Source organism: Dendrobates tinctorius, unplaced genomic scaffold (genome assembly GCF_039654945.1).
Source record: "Dendrobates tinctorius isolate UK_male_01 unplaced genomic scaffold, ASM3965494v1 ptg000084l, whole genome shotgun sequence".
Lineage (NCBI taxonomy): Eukaryota > Metazoa > Chordata > Amphibia > Anura > Dendrobatidae > Dendrobates > Dendrobates tinctorius.
Window position 1 is genome coordinate 52784458 of NW_027361752.1, and position 21922 is coordinate 52806379.

Here is a 21922-nt window from a genome sequence, read left to right on the forward strand (position 1 = left end):
CTTATTTCCTGCTATATTATGGCCGTACAGTGCCCCTAACGCAGACACCTGTACCTTCAGTGTGTTTACTGCCAGACCCAAGTCCTTCCCTCTCTGTAGAAATTCTAAGATAGGAACTATCGGGACTTCTGCTGTATGGGGTGATATATGAAACTAGGAATTTCTTTCATATTCTTGTATAAATCCGGGTCGTGGACTGCTTCCTGCTCTGCAGGAGCGTCGCAATCAGTGTTTCAGAAAACCCTCTTGATCTTAGTAGCTGCCTTTCAAATTCCACGCCGTCAAGTGTAAGCTGTCCACTTGGAGGTGGAAGAAAGGGCCTTGGGAGAGTAGGTTGGGAATCGAAGGGAGGACCCAAGTCACTGACATAATTCGTAGCCACGAGAACCACGGTCTCTTGGGCCAGAATGGTGCTATCAGGATTACTCTCGCCCTGTCCTCTCTGATCTTCCGAATCACTTGTGGCAGGAGAATCAACGGAGGGAAGGCATATGCCAGCTTGAACTTCCATGAGGCTTGGAGGGCATCCAGTATGTCTGGGTGATCTGACGGAGACAGGGAAGCAAACGTCTTTATCTGTCTGTTCTCCCTCGTGGCAAAGAGGTCCACCTGAGGTGGTCCCCATAAGGGGCTACTATGTCCTTGAAGATTCAGCAGTTGAGGCATCACTCCCCTTGCCGAAGTGTGTGTCGGCTTAAGAAGTCCGCCTCTTGGTTGTTCTCTACCCTGATATGAAGAGCCGAGAGGGACAACAAATAGCTTTCGGCTAAGCTTAAGATTCTTGCCGCAGAAGACATCAGAGTCTCTGATCGAGTACCTCCCTGTCTGTTTATGTAGGCCACTGTAATGGTGTTGTCCGATAGGATCCTGACATATTTCTGTTGAAGCTGTGGAAGAAAATGGTGCAGAGTATAGTATACCGCTGTCAGCTCCTTTAAATTAGATGAGTATTCCCCTTCCTCTCTATTCCACCTTCCTTGACAAAAGCTATTCCCCATATGGGCTCCCCAGCCATGGGGGCTAGCATCGGTGGTTAGGATACAAGATGGTACTATGACTCATGGGACTCCGGAGGATAGATGGTCATCATCTAGCCACCACTTTAGAGAAGTCAAGACCTCCTGAGATAAGGTTATCTTGCTCTCGAGGTGACCACCATGTCGCCTGTCCTCTTGGAGGATCTGGTGCTGAAGTGGGCGGACATGATAATGGGCTCACCGGACTGCTGGGGCACCGGAATTTAGCGATCCCAATAGCGACATTGCTCCTCTCAGAGACATGCGTGGTCTATCTATGGCTGCCTCTATTTTTCCTTTTGTGAGTGCAATCTTTACCTGAGGAAGTAGACATCTCTGGGTTGTGGATTCTAACTGGAACCCTAAAAACATCTGGGAGGGATTGCGGAACGAGTCTGGACTTCTGTATATTGATGATCCAGCCTAGATCCTGCAAAGATGAGATTGCGTCAGCCACACGTTTGGTACATTGGGTGACCGAGTTCCCGATTATTAGGAAGTCGTCTAGGTAAGGTACAATTAGAGTGTCTTTTTGGCGAAGATAGGCCATCACCTCTGCCATCACCTTGGTGAAGATTCTTGGCGCTGTAGAGAGACCGAAAGGCATGGCTGTATACTGAAAATGACGGATCTTGCCTTCGAACACCACTGCGACCTTTAGGTATTTTTGGTATCTATCATGGATAGGAATATGATAGTAAGCATCTTTTAAGTCAATTCCCGCCATTACACAGTTTGGAAAGAGAAGCTTTATGGTGGATCTGATTGATTCCATCTTAAACTTATAATTTTTTATTAACGTATTAAGCTTCCTTAAATTAATAATCGTTCTAAACGTGCCATCTGGTTTGGAAATTAAAAATAAAGGAGAGTAGAAACCTCTACCTTCCTGTCCCTCTGGGACCTCCACTAAAACCCCCTTGGATAATAGGCTCCGAATTTCTTCTTCTAGGGCCTTTTGTTGAACTATGGAGTTAAGGCGGGTTATGATAAAGAAATCATAAGGGGTTTGAAGGAATTCTATCTTCATTCCCTCTTTAATTATACCTAAGATCCATGGGCTCGAAGTTATTTGTTCCCATTTTGAATAAAAAAAATTTAATCTACCCCCCACTGGTGGGTCTGATTTTTTAATTTTTATTTTCCCTCCGGAATGTTGAGCCCCTGAACATGCTACCCTTTTGTTTTTCTTCCTTCGTGGGCCATCTATTTGATCTATCCGTTTGTCTCCTTCCAAACGGTCGTCTTTTAAAGGTTTTCCTATAGAGAGGGATAGAAGAGTCAGGGAACGCCTTCTTCCTCTCCTTTGCTTTGGCGAGTATGTCGTCTAGGGCTTTCCCGAAGAGAAACTCACCCTCGCACGGGGTTGCACAAATCTTAGATTTTGATTGCACGTCCCCCTTCCAGCTCTTCATCCACAGTGCCCGCCTGGCGTTGTTCACAAGAGCTGCCGATCTTGCTGCCAACCGCAGAGTATCCGCCGAAGCATCGGCCATAAAGGCAGCTGCCCCTCTGATTAATGGAATAGCGGCCCATAGCTTCTCTCTTGACACCTTCTGCTCGATTTGTTGATCCAATTGGTCCAACCATACGAGCATAGATCTGGCGGTGCACGTGCTGGCTACTGCTGGTTTAAATATACCCGTGGTAGACTCCCAAGACCTTTTAAATGATAACTCTGCCTTACGGTCTAGCAGGTCTGCCAATAAGCCTGCGTCCTCTACCGGAATGGTAGATTGTTTTGAGGTAGAGGCTACAACGGCATCAACCTTTGGCACCTTGGTCCATTTTAATAGCTCGTCATCGCTAAATGGATATTTTCTCTTTGAGGCCGATGGGAGAAAACTTCTCTGATCATGTTTTTCCCATTCTCTTTTTATTAGGGCCTTAACTGCCGGTATCACTGGGAACGCTCTCCTTTTCTTTTCTGCCAACCCCGCAAACATTATCTCTTGTGCGGTTTGGGCACCCCTTGTCTCCTCACACCCCATAGTGCTCCTCACAGATTTGACCAGGTTGTCCACACTATCCAGGGGGAAACATGACCGTCCCTCCATGTCTGATGATGATGACGAGGATGTAAGTGAGGAGTCGGAGATTAACCCCTGTTCTTCCTCTGACTTTGAGCTGAGGGTCACCTGTTTTTTGCTCCTAGTCTCTGAGGGAGTACTGGCGCGGTTGATAGCCTGTATTTCCTCCCTGATTATGGCCGGTATGTCCTTTGATGACACTGCGGACCCCTGCCTAGTCTCTCTGGTGCACTGCTTGCAGAGTTTTTTGGGGTAGGAGTCAGGGAGAGGTTCAGAGCATAATGCGCATTCCTTATGCTTGGATTTGTCTTTTTTCTTTGTCTAGAAAGGGAGACCGAAAGGAGAGAGGGAGGGGGGGTAGGAAGAGGTCAGCTTAATAGGCAGAGTATATACTTTGCACACTCACCCAGTGAAGCCTTATATTACCGGATCGGATGGCTGAGATCCCGTCCTAGGTCTTGACTCTCCAGTCTCACTCCTGCGGCCAGTGTCCTAGCGTTGCGGTCCCTAGTGGAGCTGCCCCCGCAGAATCTCCTGCTGGAGCGTGCGCTTCCGTTGGGGACGACATGGCTCACCACCGCTCAGCTGCGGCTCTGCTTAAATAGATTGCTTTGTTTTTTTTTTTTGTTTTTTTTTTCCCTTCCTGCCTCTGCCCCCGGAAGTCGCTCCTCCTCCCCGAGATCACCACGCATGCGTCGTCGTGCTCTCAGCCATCCTGCCCCGGAAGTTCAATCGTTACTTCCGGGGTTCAGGAGCCTCTGCGCCGGCCGGCCACCGCGCCCCCGCCCGTATATGCGGCCTGCGCTCCTCATGTCACCGCCACCGCTGCTTCAGAAAAGCAGAGATTTTTTTTCTCCTTCGCGCCACTGGCGCACTTACCGCTGGCAGCGGCGGCGCCTCCTGGTGCCACCCGGCGCACTCCTGGGTGAGACCGGGCGGCCCACCCCGGACCCGGTCATCACCCTCCATACGCCAGACGAGGGGGGAGCCGTTTAACGGAGTCTCCCCCGACGCTGCCTCTGGACCGCAGCCCCTGCCGTTCACATGGAGTCTGCACTGGCGGCATGCATGGCCCAGGTATGTTTCCTGAAGGATCGTGGCTCCGTTTGGAACAGGAAACCAAAACTGAGGAGGAAAGGCGGACCGCCCCTTTTATCTTTCCTGTTCCAAATGGGGCGGATCCGATACCTCCAGTGGGTGCTGTCGTGGCGAAGGGTAAAATAAACGTTACGGGTCTCGGAAAATGGCGACAATCAAAAATTTCAGAGTTCTGATTTTTATCAGTAAAATATGGAAAACTCTGCACAATTTTTTTATCGTCGTAATCATACTGATGAATAGAATCACACTGCCTGGTCATTTGAACCACAAAACACAATGTCAGAATTGTGGGTTTTTTTTTTTTTTTTTTCACAATTTCACCACACTTGGAATTTTGTCCCGTTTCCAGCACACTATGTGATAAAATGAATGGTGACATTCAAAAGTACAACTTGTCCCCCAAACACAGGTCACCATATGTCTTTTTATATTTATATTTCTATAACGCTTTCCCAAACCTCAAAAGACAACCAAAATGGAGGCTCTCCTGCCACCAATTTTGCTGAATTCGTGCTAATCGAATCCTGAAAAATTAAAGTTCTGACCAAATCCGACCTTTTCATGAAATTCATAACAAATATCGTTATGCTAATTACCAATTGATTTTCTCATCTCTATTCATTAGTGACTGTCTGTGCTTCCCATAGCAACCAATCGCATGACAGCTTTCATTTTCCAAGAGCAGAATATGAAATTAAAGCTGCGCTGTGATTGGTTGCTGGGTGCAAATTAGCACAACCCCCCCCCCTCGGCGTGACCCGCAGGCATCACAATATGGGTATGAATTTTTGTTCCCTCTTTTGACCTATGGGTAGTTGGGCAATATACTTTGGGTATTTTGGGAATTTTCCTGGAGTGACCCACACTTTTGTTGTTGACTGTGCTAATTTTCCCCTTTTTTAAAGGGGATATTTGTGACTTCAGTTTATCTCCCTCTCCTTGATATATAGGAGTATATGCCTTCCTTCCCATGTTGTATGGGGTTAACTTTCTCTGCCTGAAATAGTATAACCAGGGGATTTATACGCTACTTTGTGCAATATCTATATTTGTTCCCTGTTTGCTCAAACCTTTTATGCCTGTGCAGTCACACCATGGTTGCATCATTATTCACTGGTTTTTATTATGTATGTTTCACTTGGTATTTATTGTAGATTTTTGTATTTTGCCCTAATTGTATTTAATAAAGCTACTGGCACTTTTTGCGTAGATTGGGCATTAGTTTATTTCTAATTATTTTCTACCATGATTTTTCGTATAAATTTTATGGGGATGTAAGCTCTCTGCAGCTGTTTCTATGTTTATTCATGTTCTAGAGAGAGTATCTCAATACTTCATTATGTTCTCTATACTGGTCCAAAATCCTAGCTATGTTTTCATATGGTGCTGTATATTGTAAGGTCTCTTGCTGGGATGTGGCGTTTGAGGTCACTACATGTGACAGATGTGTGACAATCAGGAGAAAAGTGAGAGATGTGAATGAACTAACATGGATTTAAGAGTTTGGAAACGTAATCATGGACACCCTGACATAAGAGTGAAGAGCTGTAAAGTCCCCAGAAAAGGTTTGCATCATAGCTAGCTAGAAGTAGGGGTCAGGACGCAGAGACACAATGATAAGTTTGTCAGAGGCTGCAGACTACAAATGGCTACCTCGGCCAGACTTAGCGCAAGCCACTTCATCTGACAGATTCCAGAGGAATATCGACCTTCACCCTATAAGGTCTATATATGGATCTGTGCTTGGGGTCCAATAAATTGCTTACAAACTGCTATCCAAAGGAGCAAACCAGAGGCAAGCAATAGTCAGGTAGCTGGGTCAGAATGAGGATGTCAATGCAGGGACAAAATTGTAAAAAATGAAAGAATAGTCAAAAAGCAAGCAGGTCAGATTATAACTGGCGGTGGGCAGCAGGATTTCAGGATCTTACATAGCTTGTAGCCGCACCCAAAACACACGGCAGTTAACTCTACATCTCCCATTATAGATGGGACCATAAATTCCAGAGAACACAAAGCTAGAACTGACGCCCCAAGTCACCCACAATGAATGCGCGGCGCTGCCTGGCAACAGAAAGGCAGGAAGGGCTGGCACTGATATAATGTAGATATGACACAGACCTGATTTTGATCAGAGGGTCAGATCTAAATTGGCAATGCAGGTCTATGGGTCAGAAAGGAGAAGGTGGAGAAACGTTTTTTTTTCCTCCAGATATGAGAAAAAGTGATGACACTCAGACCACACTCTGATCAAACTCTGGTCAAAATAAATGGCTCATTTTTCTCGTATGTGAGAAAAACTGACATCTGAATGAGGCCTTATTCTAAGAGCCACTGCACCCTAAATATAAAGAAGCTCATCCCAACCCAGTCAAATCTCCAATTACAACCCTTCCAAAAGCTTACACCCATAGGGATCATTCCCACTCACGATGAAATCGGACAAATGAAATCCGATAAAAAATTGGATTGAATTTGGACCAGCGTTATTCTATGATTGTGTGTTCATCTGCGTTTTTTTTTTACAGTATTGATCGGATCACGATCGGACTGGAAAAAAGTCGCAGCATGCTGCAATTGTAGTCTGAAATCGGATCGTATCCCGCAATAAAAGATAAAGGGTGCGAGAAAAAAATCCCACAGCATTCGGACCATGCGAGTGCTGTCCGATTTTTACACACCGATCGCATTTGAAAAGCCGGCAATTCATGTGCTGCATACAGTAAAATCACACTGACAGGTTAGAATAGAATAGATATATACAGGACACATAGAATACATAGATATATAGATGTCAGTGACACATATATATATATATATATATATATATACACACAAAAAAAAAGGAGAAAAGCCAGCGCTGCCAGTGGTCAGAACGCATATCATGAAGTGCATATGCACATATTAGCATCTAACTGTATTCAAAATGAGATATTTAGCAAAATATTGATCAATATATTGAGCCACCCCGCCGTGCCAAGGCAATCTCATATGGGGGGGTCCTACTCTACAATTTTATTATTCACTGTGCCATTACGGCCTCCTAAATATTTTAAAAGCAAGACCATATCAAATGCAATCCATACCTGAAGCATATCTGCATCACTCCCATGCAGCCAGATGGAGCAGGTGCAGATGAAGGCCAACCAGGTCTGAACACAGACATCTCAGGTTTGACCTCCACACATTGCCTGACCAGCAAACACAGATGAAGGGCAATGCAGGCTTAGACACAGGTGCACAAAAATAAAGCCTGGGGCAGGGCGGGGCTGCTGTGTGTGTGCACATCTATGTTTGCTGGTCGGGCAACGTGAGAGGGCGGCACGGAGGCTCAGTGGCTAGCACTGCAGCCTTGCAGCGCTGGGGTCCAGGGTTCGAATCCCACCAAGGACAACATCTGCAAGGAGTTTGTATGTTCTCCCCGTGTTTGCGTGGGTTTCCTCCGGGTACTCCGGTTTCCTCCCACATTCTAAAGACATACTGATAGGGAATTTAGATTGTGAGCCCCATCGGGGACAGCGATGATAATGTGTGCAAACTGTAAAGCGCTGCGGAATATGTTAGCGCTATATAAAAATAAAGATTATTATTATTATGTGTGGAGGCTAATCCTGATATGTCTATATTCAGACCTGATTGGCCTTCATCTGCACTTGCTTTGACTGGCTCCATGGGAGCGATCCACAAATGCTCAGGTACGGATTGCACTTAAAGTGGTCTTGCTTTTAATGTACCTAGGAGGCCGTAATGGCACAGTGTTTATTTAAAACGTAGAGTAGGACCCCCCACATGAGATTGCCTTGGCGCGGCGGGGTGGCTCAATTGAATTGATCAATTTTTTTTGCCAAATATCTCATTTTGAATACAGTTAGATATTATGTGCATATGCACTTTATGTTATACATTCTAACCACAAGCGGTGCTGGCTTCTCTCTCTTTTTTTATATATATATATATATATATATATATATATATATAATAAAAGGCAGTAATTCATATGCCATGTACTGTAAAATCACTGCAGGAGCCGACAGGAGGGAAGAGATGGATTACACACAGTAAATACAAATAGAATGGGTAGATATATAGATGTCTGTGACAAATACAATTAGTACAGTGTGTGTGCAGCTTAACATCCTCAAAATGACTTTTGTATTTACTACAAACTATCCCGATATAAAGTATATCCCATCTTCCTTCTGGATGAAGGTCCAACGTAAATTCAGTCAATTTGTTTGGTCGGCGGGACGCCCAAGAATTCATAGTACTGTTTTGGTGCTTCCAAAAGATTTAGGGGGTATAGGTTTGCCGGACTGCCGAAAATATTATCTGGCGTCCGCCCATGCAAGAATCTTAGACATTCTGCACTGTAGAGAATCTAAACTGTGGGTACGTATGGCCTATAAGTCTTGTCATACATCAGTTTCCACTCTACCATGGACTTGGCCTAGTTTGGCCCGAAATAACATCCCTATTCCATTTAGTCTAGCAAACACTCAAAACTGTCCACATTACCAGTTTAAAGGGAATTCTAATTGACCCATTAGGACCGTTAGTCCCAATAAAAAATAACCCCAAATTCCCATCCGGTGTCTCCTCAAGCCTTTTTCTGGGTAGCTCCAAGAAAAACCCCCTTGCGTCTTTATCATGTGGCCCCTGAGGGTGTATTGCTTCCACTCACAGCTATTCTAGGTGATCGTCCACAGAAAGCGAGATATTCTTTTGAATATATTCAACTAGGGCATTTTTTCTTTACATTTGCCATTCATTTATAATGGGTGCACCCCCTTTTTTCGTTTGAGTCCCTATGTATGGCTCCCACTAATTTTGCGCATGCAATTTCCGATATCTATAAGCTTCTATTAAATAGTGATTCGGATATGCTTCCCCCTTATTGTAAGGCGTGGGAAAGGGAGCTCCATTAAACCTTTACAAGAGAACAATGGCATAAACGTTTCCATCTCTCTCATAAATCTAATATAGCCACTAAAGCTCAGAAAAATAGTTATAAAATAGTGTCTAGATCAGTGTTTCTCAACTCCAGTCCTCAAGACCCACCAACAGGTCAAGTTTTCAGGATATCCTTAGCATTGCACAGATGATTTCAACACCTGCTCAAGCATTAATTCCATCACCTGGGCAATATTAAGGAAATCCTGAAAACATGACCTGTTGGTGGGTCTTCAGGACTGTAGTGGAGAAACACTGGTCTAGATGGTATTGTGTTCCTTTGGTCTTGCATAAATGGTTCCTGTATCCAACATGTGCTGGCGATGTGGGACCCATGTGGATTCAATGTCGTATATATGGTGGGCGTACCCGGCCTTGGCGGCCTTCTGGGAAGGTGTTCTTAAAGCGATTAAAGAAATGACGGGGGTGTCAATCCCTAAAAGCACGGAAGCAATTCTACCATTTATGTTTCCCATGCCTAAGAATGCTTTTAAGAATTCGTTATTGAGGCACCTTCTTCAGGCTTACTAAGGTGGTAATTCCACGACACAGGAAGTCCTTAGACGCACCTTCGCTAGAGGAATGGTTTGGGGAGGTGGCTAGCATTCACCGGATGGAATCCCTGATAGCCCATACAGAAGAGGCAGCTAACAAAGTGGCTGCAAAATGGTTTCATTGGGAATCCTTCTTATCCTCATCGATGTACCAAAATATGCTAAGACAATTGCTATCTTATCCTTTTAGGATATTTAATATGCCGGTATCATAGTTCATACTCTGTCTGCCTTAGTGATTTGTCCTCATGGTCCCTATAAACATTTCTTATTTTTTCTCTTCTCCTTCTTGTAATTTAGCGTAACAGGTCGTCAGTTGTCTTTTGCAAACTACCGTTGATACAGTACAGAGTTGTTTGTTTTCATGTTACCACAAAATTCTCTATTTCAGTAGTTACCATTCCATATGGTGTGTTCGTTTGAACCCGTTGATATGTCTGTTTTAGTTGTGTATTGTATTATAAAACAATAAAAATTTTGAATAAGAAAAATAAAACCACTTTACTTGTTTCACTAGTGAGCGGGAGATCAGCTTCATACTTACACACTGCACATGACTCATTACTTGTCGTTTCCCAAGAGTTGAAAAGTTTTCTTAAGTTTTTGAAAAGTTTTAAGTCTTCCGTGTTTCCTTCTTCATCTCCTTTTACAACTTTCGTAATTCCATCCTCAAAATCTTTGATTTTCTGCCAAAAAATAAAGAAAATCATGTGGCCACCTTAAAAGTTATCACCTCACCATAGGAAAAGTGATGGACTTTCAACGCCATCAGAATGGAGTGATGCCTGTGAACATGCGCTACTGCTCTATTCATTCTCCATGGGACTGCTAGAGATGGAACGCTATACTCCGCTATATCCGGAAGTCCCATATAAAATGAATGGAGCAGTGGCGAGTATTCCAAAGGGGATACATACACTAGTGGCCAAAATTGTGGATACACTACAAATTTTTGTCATTTTTTAAAGTTTTTAGCATGCAGTCATACAAAGTGTTTACAACAATAATGCCACAAGTAGTCTAAGGTAGATTAGAACACCTCTACATAGAAAAAAGGCTACCATAATACAAAATCTCTCATTACTTCTATAAGAACAGCAAAATGGCCGAATCAAAATATCACATCCTAATATGTTAATTTCATGCTATCCCTGTGCGTCTCTTTAGTAGCGTGTAGGGAATTCTTTAGCATCGATAACAAAATAATTTCGGTCTGTTCCTTGCGAAGGTCACGAATTGATCGGATGAGCTTTGGTTCAAGGACATCATGAATATATTTTGAAGCATTTACAGTTCCCTCAAGGACCTGTATTCTCCCAATTCCATGCCAGGTCATACAGCCCCATATCATAACACTCTCTGGATGTTTCATTGTAGCTGTCATACACTCTGGAAGGCAGTCTTCCTTTGGCCTTCTCTGAACATAATGCACTCCGTCACTACCAAAAATTGATATTCTCGTTTCATCGCTTCAAATTACTTTCTTCCAATCTTCAGTTGTCCAGCTAAGATGTTCTTTGGCCCAAGAAATTCTCTTACTTCTCTGATTAAGATTTAGGAACAGCTTTTTCCTTGGTGTTCGTGCTTTCAGACTGGCATCAAGTAATTGGCGATGTACTGTTCTATCCGACACCAAAACTCCTCCATTTTGCAAGAACTTAAAAAATTAAAGATGTGTCTGACAGGATATCCGGACTCTTCAGACCTACAGATGACTACCCATTCCTGCTACTACATGTGGGGACAAATGACACCGCAAGAAACGACCTGGAAACCATCTGCAGAGACTTTGAAGACTTAGGCAAGAAAGTGAAAGAACTGGGAGCGCAGGTGGTCTTCTCTTCCATCCTCCCAGTGGATGGCCATGGAACAAGGAGGTGGAATAAGATTCTGCAGGTGAACAACTGGCTACGTCGATGGTGTCGTCAGCAACGATTTGGATTTCTGGATCACGGAGTGAACTACTTGCTAGAGATGGGGTGCACCTTACGAAGACTGGAAAGCATGTATTTGGAAGTCGCCTTGCTACACTTGTAAGGAGAGCTTTAAACTAGAACAACGTGGGAAGGGAAGCAAAAGACCAGAAAAAGCCATACACCTGACAAATGCTATTGAGAACTCTGCTATTAGAAGTGGAAAGGAAGAACAAAGACGAAAGAATCTAATTAATACAAATATTGGAGAAAGAGAAACCAATCACAAACTAAAATATTTCTATACTAATGCACAAAGCATGGGCAACAAACAAGGAGAATTGGAACTACTAACACAGGAAAAGAAATATGATGTCATTGGAATCACTGAAACTTGGTGGGACAATACACATGATTGGAATACAAGGCTAGAAGGATACAACTTATTTGCAAGAAACAGACTTGATAAACGAGGAGGGGGTGTCGCATTGTATGTTAGAAACGCGTATATCTGCACAGAGATTGAAGCTTCAGAGACTGGGAGTTCTGTGGAAACTGTTTGGGTAAGAATACAAGGACAGAACAATGGAACGGACACCATTGTAGGCATTTACTACAGGCCGCCTGTGCAAGCTGAAGATATGGATGAACTCTTTAGGCATCAAATGGCCAAGTTCTCCAAAAAATATGACAGAGTTGTCATGGGAGATTTCAACTATCCAGACATTTGTTGGGAATCTCTCTCAGGCAAAACTAACAGGTCAAGGAAATTCTTATCCTCTCTTGCTAACAACTTTATCTTCCAAAAGGTAAGGGAGAAAACAAGGGGAACTGCTACCTTGGATCTAATCCTTATAAACAGGGAGGAAATGGTTGAGGAGGTAAAAGTGGCTGGTACCCTAGGAGGTAGCGACCATGCTATTTTAGAATTTTGGATAACTAGAGGCGGAAGACCTGTGAAGACTCAGACGTCAAGGTTAGATTTCAGAAAGGCAGATTTTAAGGGATTCAGAAAGAGAATTGGAGGGATCCAATGGCTGGATATCCTTAAAGACAAAAATGTCCAGGAAGGATGGGAAATCTTGAAAAATGAAATTCTCAAAGCACAGTTGTTAACAATTCCGAAAAGAGGGAAGAATAGGAAGCATTTAAGGAAACCAGGATGGATGAACACAGAACTTAAGCACATGCTAAAAAGAAAAAAAATGTTTATAAAATGGAAAGAGGGAGGCATATCTAAAGAAGAATATAATGCTGTCTGCAGAACCTGCAGGGCACAAATCAGATTAGCTAAAGCTGAAAATGAATTGAGACTAGCAAGACATGTCAAAAGCAATAAAAGGATTTTGGGGATATGTTAAAAGTAAAAGAAAAGTCAAAGATGCTATAGGATTTTTACAGGATGAAAATGATGAAATGGTAAGACAGGATGTTGAGAAGGCTGAACTTTTAAATTCCTATTTTGCATCTGTTTTCTCTCAGAAAGGAAATGAAACATCAACTGTTATTCACTGTCCTATTAAGGGAATAGAAGAATCCAGGATATCTATAAACAGAAAGATAGTGAGGAAACACTTAGCTAACCTAAATGAATTCAAGTCACCAGGTCCAGATGAATTACACCCCAGAGTACTGAAGGAGATAGCAGAAGAAATTTTTGAACCCCTCTCCATAATCTTTGAAAATTCTTGGAGAACAGGAGAAGTGCCAGAAGACTGGAGAAGAGCAAATGTTGTTCCTATCTTCAAAAAGGGGAAGAAGGTGGACCCAGGCAACTATAGGCCGGTGAGTCTGACTTCTATACCAGGAAAGATCTTTGAACAAATTATTAAACAACATGTATGTCAATACCTGGATAAGAATGAAGTGATTAAACAGAGTCAGCATGGGTTTCTAACTAATAAGTCATGTCAGACTAACTTAATTTCCTTCTATGACGGTATCACTGATTGGGTGGATCAAGGAAATGCTGTAGATATAGTATATCTTGACTTCAGCAAAGCATTTGACAAAGTCTCTCATACAATCCTTATTGAAAAAATGACTAAGTATGGAATGGACAAGGCAACTGTTAGGTGGATTCATAACTGGCTTAGTGATCGGACCCAAAGAGTGGTCGTAAATGGCTGTACATCCAGTTGGAAGAATGTCTCAAGTGGGGTACCACAGGGCTCTGTCCTGGGCCCTGTATTGTTCAACATCTTTTTCAACGATTTAGATGAAGGAATTGAGGGTAAACTGATTAAATTTGCTGATGACACAAAGCTAGGAGGGATAGCTAATACTAGAGAAGAGAGAGAGAGGATTCAAAAAGATTTAAATAAACTGGAGAAGTGGGCAGCAACTAACAGAATGGTTTTTAACAGGGAGAAATGCAAAGTACTACATCTGGGCAATAAAAATGAAAAAAGCATATATAGAATGGGAGGAATAGGCCTAAGCAACAGCACATGTGAAAAAGACTTGGGTATACTAATAGATCACAGACTGAATATGAGTCAACAGTGTGATGCAGCAGCAAAAAAGGCAAATGCAATTCTAGGATGTATTAACAGAAGCATACAGTCTAGATCACGTGAAGTCATTATTTCCCTCTACTCCTCTTTGGTCAGACCTCATCTGGAATATTGTGTCCAGTTTTGGGCACCACATTTTAAAAAAGACATCAACAAACTGGAGCAAGTTCAGAAAAGAGCGACCAGAATGGTGACCGGTCTGCAAACCCTGTCTTATGAGGAAAGGTTGCAGGAATGTTTAGTTTGCAAAAGAGAAGACTGAGAGGAGACTTAATAGCTGTCTGCAAATATCTAAAGGGCTGTCACATTGTAGAAGGATCAACTTTATTCTCATTTGCACAAGGAAAGACTAGAAGCAATGGGATGAAACTGAATGGGAGGAGACACAGATTAGATATTAGAAAAAACTTTTTGACAGTTAGAGTGATCAATGAGTGGAACAGGCTGCCACGAGAAGTGGTGAGTTCTCCTTCAATGGAAGTCTTCAAACAGAGACTGGACAGACATCTGACTGGGATAATTTAGAGAATCCTGCTTTGAGCAGGGGGTTGGACCAGATGGCCCAGGAGGTCCCTTCCAACTCTACGATTCTATGAACTGGTAGAGTTCTTTGGCTGAAGCTCTTCTGTTTTGCAAGGCTTACCTAACAATTTTCTTCTGTCTGTTTTTGGAGTTGTTGCCTTTTGCCTTCCTCTACCCACTCTTAGGCTAGTTTCACACTTGCTTTTTTTTGCAGCGCGTTTTTCCCGCAAAAAAACGCATTGAAAAAACGCATACATAAGCATACAACTGCTGCGTTTTTTTCAAGCATTTTTATGAGCATGCATGAAAAAAACGCAGCGTTTTTATGCGTTTGTATGCGTTTTTAGCGCGTTTTTACCGCGTTTGCGTTTTTTTCCAACATTTTTAGGTGGCCCCTCACACTACCCAAACCATGACTTTACTAACCCTAACCCTGACCCTAACCCTAACCCTAACCCTGACCCTAACCCTTAACCAAATCATACTTAACCCTAACCCAAACCCTAAACCCTAACTAACCCTAACCCTAACCCTGACCCTAACCCTAACCCTGACCCTAACCCTAACCCTGACCCTAACCCTTAACAAAACCATACTTAACCCTAACCCTGACCCTAACCCTAACCCTAACCCTAACCCTGACCCTGACCCTAACCCTTAACCAAACCATACTTAACCCTAATCCTGACCCTAACCCTGACCCTAACCCTGACCCTAACCCTTAACAAAACCATACTAACCCTAATCCTGACCCTAACCCTGACCCTAATCCTTAACAAAACCATACTTAACCCTAATCCTGACCCTAACCCTGACCCTAACCCTGACCCTAACCCTAACCCTAACCCTGACCCTAACCCTTACCAAAACCATACTTAACCCTAATCCTGACCCTAATCCTTAACAAAACCATACTTAACCCTAATCCTGACCCTAATCCTGACCCTAACCCTGACCCTAACCCTAACCCTGACCCTAACCCTAACCCTAACCCTGACCCTAACCCTTAACAAAACCATACTTAACCCTAATCCTGACCCTAACCATGACCCTAATCCTTAACAAAACCATACTTAACCCTAACCCTGACCCAAACCCCAACCCTAACCCTGACCCTGACCATAACCCTAACCCTAAACCCCCTTAACTAACCCTAACTCTAACCCAAACCCCTAAATTCCATGGTTTAAAAAAAAAAACGCATATGCAAAAAAACGCATACATGAGCATGCCAGTGCGCACATATGCGCATCCATAGGCTATAATGGCCATTTTTAGCGCAAAACGTGCGCATATGTGCGCATGCGCTTTTTTGCAGGGCCAAAAAATGCAACATGCTGCGTCTGGAAAATCCCAACGCACACCCCAAAAAAACGCAGCGCATGAAAATCGCATACATGCGCTTACCAGCGCGCAGGTATGCGCACCCATGTTAAATATAGGGGAAAAAACGCATGCGCAGGTGTGCGTTTTTTTCCAGCGCTAAAAAACGCAAATGTGAAACCAGCCTTAGTTTTGATGCTGCAACTATCAGCAAAATGTGAACACAGCTTTTGCACTCCAGAAGCAGAGAGTCCACCACTCATCTTCCTAGCAACTTCACTGAAACTGTATCCCTCCTTTCTCAAAACAATAGCCGTAGCTCTTTTTTTGGAGACCAATCAGACCTCTTTGTGGCTGGCATGATTAAAATCTAAAAAAACCCAAATCATTCAGGAGCTAAAAAAATAAAATAAAAATCATGTTGTCACCTTAAAAGTTATAACCTATTCATGGGAAAGGTGATGACTTTCAAAGTGGAGTGATGGCACACTACTGCTTCTATTTATTCTCTATGGGACTGCTAGAGATGGAACGCTATACTCCGCTATATCCGGAAGGAAGTGAAAAGAGCAGTGACGAGAATTCCAAAGGGGATACATACAAAGTAATCTGTAGAGAGGAATCTGGTAGTAAGATTTTAATTTTTCTGCAGCGCCACCACAGGAAAAATGAAGCATTACACTGTGACAACTGAAATGAGCTCGCTATGTAATGCTTGAACGTGCAGTGTAAATTACCATGATATTGAAGTTGCTTTCTGACTTCTATTACAGAAGAGGGTCCTGAATGTCGGACCTGCTTCCTCCCTTCCATAAATGGGTACTGGAAAATAAGTTTTAAAAAGCAGGCCTCCCCTCCATTATGTACTTACTGTTATAAGAAAATGAGACTTCTCCTCGTCGGTGTCGGGGACGCCTCTGCTGATCTGTCTCAGCTGCTCCTCTGCCTCCTGGAGCTTACTTCTGATCTGGTGCTCTATATTGGGTAATGTTTTCTAGAAAAGGAAATGTTTACATTAGAAAAGCGAAAAAGAATGGTAAAAAAAACCCCATAAAATATCCAAAAAAATTGTACATCATTCACCCCAAAAAATGTATCATTGCACTAACAGTGTGCCGTGTGTTTCCAGTGACAGTCAGCAGAAATGGACTACATAACTATTAGGACATAATTTAGGGAGGACTCAGCTCTTGTTTCTTTTCAATTAATGAAAGAGGGGCTATAATATAAGAGCAGTTCGCTATATGGCAAACCAGGTCAGTTCATCCATCCATCCATTACGCCTTCCAATGGCCTTCATAGAAAAATGTATAGTCGGACACAGCTGCAAATTAATAAGGGATATAATAATAAGGGATTCAGAAAGAGAATTGGAGGGATCCAATGGCTGGATATCCTTAAAGACAAAAATGTCCAGGAAGGATGGGAAATCTTGAAAAATGAAATTCTCAAAGCACAGTTGTTAACAATTCCGAAAAGAGGGAAGAATAGGAAGCATTTAAGGAAACCAGGATGGATGAACACAGAACTTAAGCACATGCTAAAAAGGAAGAAAAAAATGTTTATAAAATGGAAAGAGGGAGGCATATCTAAAGAAGAATATAATGCTGTCTGCAGAACCTGCAGGGCACAAATCAGATTAGCTAAAGCTGAAAATGAACTGAGGCTTGCAAGAGATGTCAAAAGCAATAATAAAGGATTTTGGGGATATGTCAAAAGTAAAAGAAAAGTCAAAGATGCTATAGGATTTTTACAGGATGAAAATGATGAAATGGTAAGACAGGATGTTGAGAAGGCTGAACTTTTAAATTCCTATTTTGCATCTGTTTTCTCTCAGAAAGGAAATGCAACATCAACTGTTATTCACTGTCCTATTAAGGGAATAGAAGAATCCAGGATATCTATAAACAGAAAGATAGTGAGGAAACACTTAGCTAACCTAAATGAATTCAAGTCTCCAGGTCCAGATGAATTACACCCCAGAGTACTGAAGGAGATAGCAGAAGAAATTTTTGAACCCCTCTCCATAATCTTTGAAAATTCTTGGAGAACAGGAGAAGTGCCAGAAGACTGGAGAAGAGCAAATGTTGTTCCTATCTTCAAAAAGGGGAAGAAGGTGGACCCAGGCAACTATAGGCCGGTGAGTCTGACTTCTATACCAGGAAAGATCTTTGAACAAATTATTAAACAACATGTATGTCAATACCTGGATAAGAATGCAGTGATTAAACAGAGTCAGCATGGGTTTCTAACTAATAAGTCATGTCAGACTAACTTAATTTCCTTCTATGACGGTATCACTGATTGGGTGGATCAAGGAAATGCTGTAGATATAGTATATCTTGACTTCAGCAAAGCATTTGACAAAGTCTCTCATACAATCCTTATTGAAAAAATGACTAAGTATGGAATGGACAAGGCAACTGTTAGGTGGATTCATAACTGGCTTAGTGATCGGACCCAAAGAGTGGTCGTAAATGGCTGCACATCCAGTTGGAAGAATGTCTCAAGTGGGGTACCACAGGGCTCTGTCCTGGGCCCTGTATTGTTCAACATCTTTATCAATGATTTAGATGAAGGAATTGAGGGTAAACTGATTAAATTTGCTGATGACACAAAGCTAGGAGGGATAGCTAATACTAGAGAAGAGAGAGAGAGGATTCAAAAAGATTTAAATAAACTGGAGAAGTGGGCAGCAACTAACAGAATGGTTTTTAACAGGGAGAAATGCAAAGTACTACATCTGGGCAATAAAAATGAAAAAAGCATATATAGAATGGGAGGAATAGGGCTAAGTGACAGCACATGTGAAAAAGACTTGGGTATACTAATAGATCACAGACTGAATATGAGTCAACAGTGTGATGCAGCAGCAAAAAAGGCAAATGCAATTCTAGGATGTATTAACAGAAGCATACAGTCTAGATCACGTGAAGTCATTATTTCCCTCTACTCCTCTTTGGTCAGACCTCATCTGGAATATTGTGTCCAGTTTTGGGCACCACATTTTAAAAAAGACATCAACAAACTGGAGCAAGTTCAGAAAAGAGCGACCAGAATGGTGACCGGTTTGCAAACCCTGTCTTATGAGGAAAGGTTGCAGGATTTGGGAATGTTTAGTTTGCAAAAGAGAAGACTGAGAGGAGACTTAATAGCTGTCTACAAATATCTAAAGGGCTGTCACATTGTAGAAGGATCAACTTTATTCTCATTTGCACAAGGAAAGACTAGAAGCAATGGGATGAAACTGAATGGGAAGAGACACAGATTAGATATTAGAAAAAACTTTTTGACAGTTAGAGTGATCAATGAGTGGAACAGGCTGCCACGAGAAGTGGTGAGTTCTCCTTCAATGGAAGTCTTCAAACAGAGGCTGGACAGACATCTGACTGGGATGATTTAGCGAATCCTGCTTTGAGCAGGGGGTTGGACCAGATGGCCCAGGAGGTCCCTTCCAACTCTACGATTCTATCTATGATAAATTGGTAGGCAAAGAAGCATGTGTCTGCACAGCCCCGAGACTAAATACCATGGTCAAGGCAAAATGTGCTAAATATGGGATGCAACAAGAGGAGAAAATTCCCCCTCATTGCATCCCCAACCTTGTCCCTGTCTGCACCAGTAGAATCAACTGATCACCACACCACTGTCTATTTAGAAAAGGTGTTTTCATTAGACAATCCCTTTAAGGCATCATCATGTACCCTTCTGAACAATTTGGTGCACTATCTTCCATAGGATCGAAATTAATTAGTTCTTTTCATTCACTAGATTGGGAGAGAACTTGCAGTACTACGATGTACACAGCTGTGCCACTTCTAACGTGGTGGTGATCGGTGGTGGTGCCAGGAGTCAGACCGCTGCCCCCTATCTGATATTGAGGACCTCAACTGATGACATCATTAGATTAGAGGACCCTACAGTACGTCTGTGTAGGGAATAACTAACCGACTTTACATACTTACGGAAATATGGTACACCAGCTCTTTGGTGAGTCTTTCTGCCAGGTGAGGTATGGTGGCCTTTCCTTCCTTCACAAGAACGCTACAAGTAAAACAATGGTACCTTCATAAACTGTGTGTGATGCAGACAAGAACCCATCCAAGCATCGGAGGGCCAATATACATCTAAATATACCCCCATCATGTTCCAAGAAAGAAGGTTAACATATCACCTTTTGATTCAGTCATGTCTTTCAAACCACATGTCCCAACCACCTCATGTCGCCTCCAACACAAAAACATTTCTGGAAACGGCTCATTCCTTAAACTAGGGTCTCCTGCCTAAACCTCATAATCTTTACCTGAAGTGTTTATGGGTTTCAAAAAAATTCTTCTCATTTTGTAAGGCTCTTTCACGGGAGATGTTTTCTTGTATCTCCCTCTGCCCCCGACACTTGACCATCATGTAGCCCTTCCGAAGGCTGTATACTTGGTTTTGGACTACACTTAAAACTTCACTTTCAGCACCAGCGTCTACCAGGTCTGGTTTAGTCAGGACTCCTGTAGGAAAAGTTACAGCACAAATATAAAGTGATTGATGTATGAGTTGGGGAATATGAGAGGAGGCCGACCTCTGCCCACTTGTACCCTGTGGAAATTCAGACAGGCGATGGGTCCACCATTCTCTGTTTTGTAACCTACGAAAACCTACGTTTTCTTTACACATGCCTCCCCAGGAAAACAAAGCCGTGTAAAACATCATCCTGGTGCAGAGGCTGCAATGATGTCACCGCATTACATCGCCTGCGCTTGGCCAGGGAACCAAAGTTAGGTTAGCCAATACATAGAAAAATATTAAAAATTGAGAGTGCCCAGTGGTTGATACCTTCTAAAGGCTAACTGAAAAGATGGTGAAAAATAGGAATCTTTCCAGACTTTTCAGTTAGCCATTAAAAGGACTAACAACCTATGAGGACTCTCAGTTTTTAAAGGGGTTGTCCGGGCTTTTCACATAATCTCAGTACATATCTGGGCTGCAGAATTATGACAATAAGTACAGTCATATGTTAAAGTTTGGGCACCCCTATTAATGTTAACCTTTTTTCTTTATAGCAATTTTGGTTTTTGCAACAACTATTTCAGTTTCATATATCTAATAACTGATGGACTCAGTTATATTTCTGGATTCAAATGAGGTTTATTGTACTAACAGAAAATGTGCAATCTGCATTTAAACAAAATTTGACCGGTGCAAAAGTATGGGCACCCTTTTCATTTTCTTGATTTGAACACTCCTAACTATTTTTTACTGACTTCCTGAAGCACTAAATTGGTTTTGTAACCTCATTGAGCTTTGAACTTCATAGCCAGGTGTATCAAATCATGAGAAAAGGTATTTAAGGTGGCCACTTGCAAGTAGTTCTCCTATTTGATTCTCCTATGAAGAGTGGCATCATGGGCTCCTCAAAACAACTCTCAAATGATCTGAAAACAAAGATTATTCAACATAGCTTTTCAGGGGAAGGATACAAAAAGTTGTCTCAGAGATTTAACCTGTCAGTTTCCACTGTGAGGAACATAGTAAGGAAATGGAAGAACACAGGTACAGTTCTTGTTAAGCCCAGAAGTGGCAGGCCAAGAAAAATATCATAAAGGCAGAGAAGAAGAATGGTGAGAACAGTCAAGGACAATCCACAGACCACCTCCAAAGACCTGCAGCATCATCTTGCTGCAGATGGTGTCACTGTGCATCGGTCAACAATACAGCGCACTTTGCACAAGGAGAAGCTGTATGGGAGAGTGATGCGAAAGAAGCCGTTTCTGCAAGCACGCCACAAACAGAGTCACCTGAGGTATGCAAAAGCACATTTGGAAAAGCCAGTTACATTTTGGAAGAAGGTCCTGTGGACTGATGAAACAAAGATTGAGTTGTTTGGTCATACAAAAAGGCGTTATGCATGGAGGCTAAAAAACACAGCATTCCAAGAAAAACACTTGTTACCCACAGTAAAATTTGGTGGAGGTTCCATCATGCTTTGGGGCTGTGTGGCCAATG

The 21922-nt window shown here is 42.5% G+C and overlaps 1 protein-coding gene across 7 annotated transcripts in view; it reads right to left on the reverse strand.

The window, feature by feature from the left end:
* The window catches only part of LOC141097495 (interferon-induced GTP-binding protein Mx-like), a 271547-nt gene that overhangs the window by 15624 nt on the left and 234001 nt on the right, over positions 1 to 21922 (reverse strand). For all 7 annotated transcript variants that reach the window (XM_073584715.1, XM_073584716.1, XM_073584711.1 and 4 more), the window contains 4 exons: positions 20229 to 20427; positions 19891 to 19969; positions 16797 to 16919; positions 10196 to 10337 (listed from right to left, as the gene is read on the reverse strand). In XM_073584715.1, coding sequence (XP_073440816.1) covers positions 10196 to 10337; positions 16797 to 16919; positions 19891 to 19969; positions 20229 to 20427 — 543 coding nt within the window. The remainder of the gene's footprint in view (positions 1 to 10195; positions 10338 to 16796; positions 16920 to 19890; positions 19970 to 20228; positions 20428 to 21922) is intronic.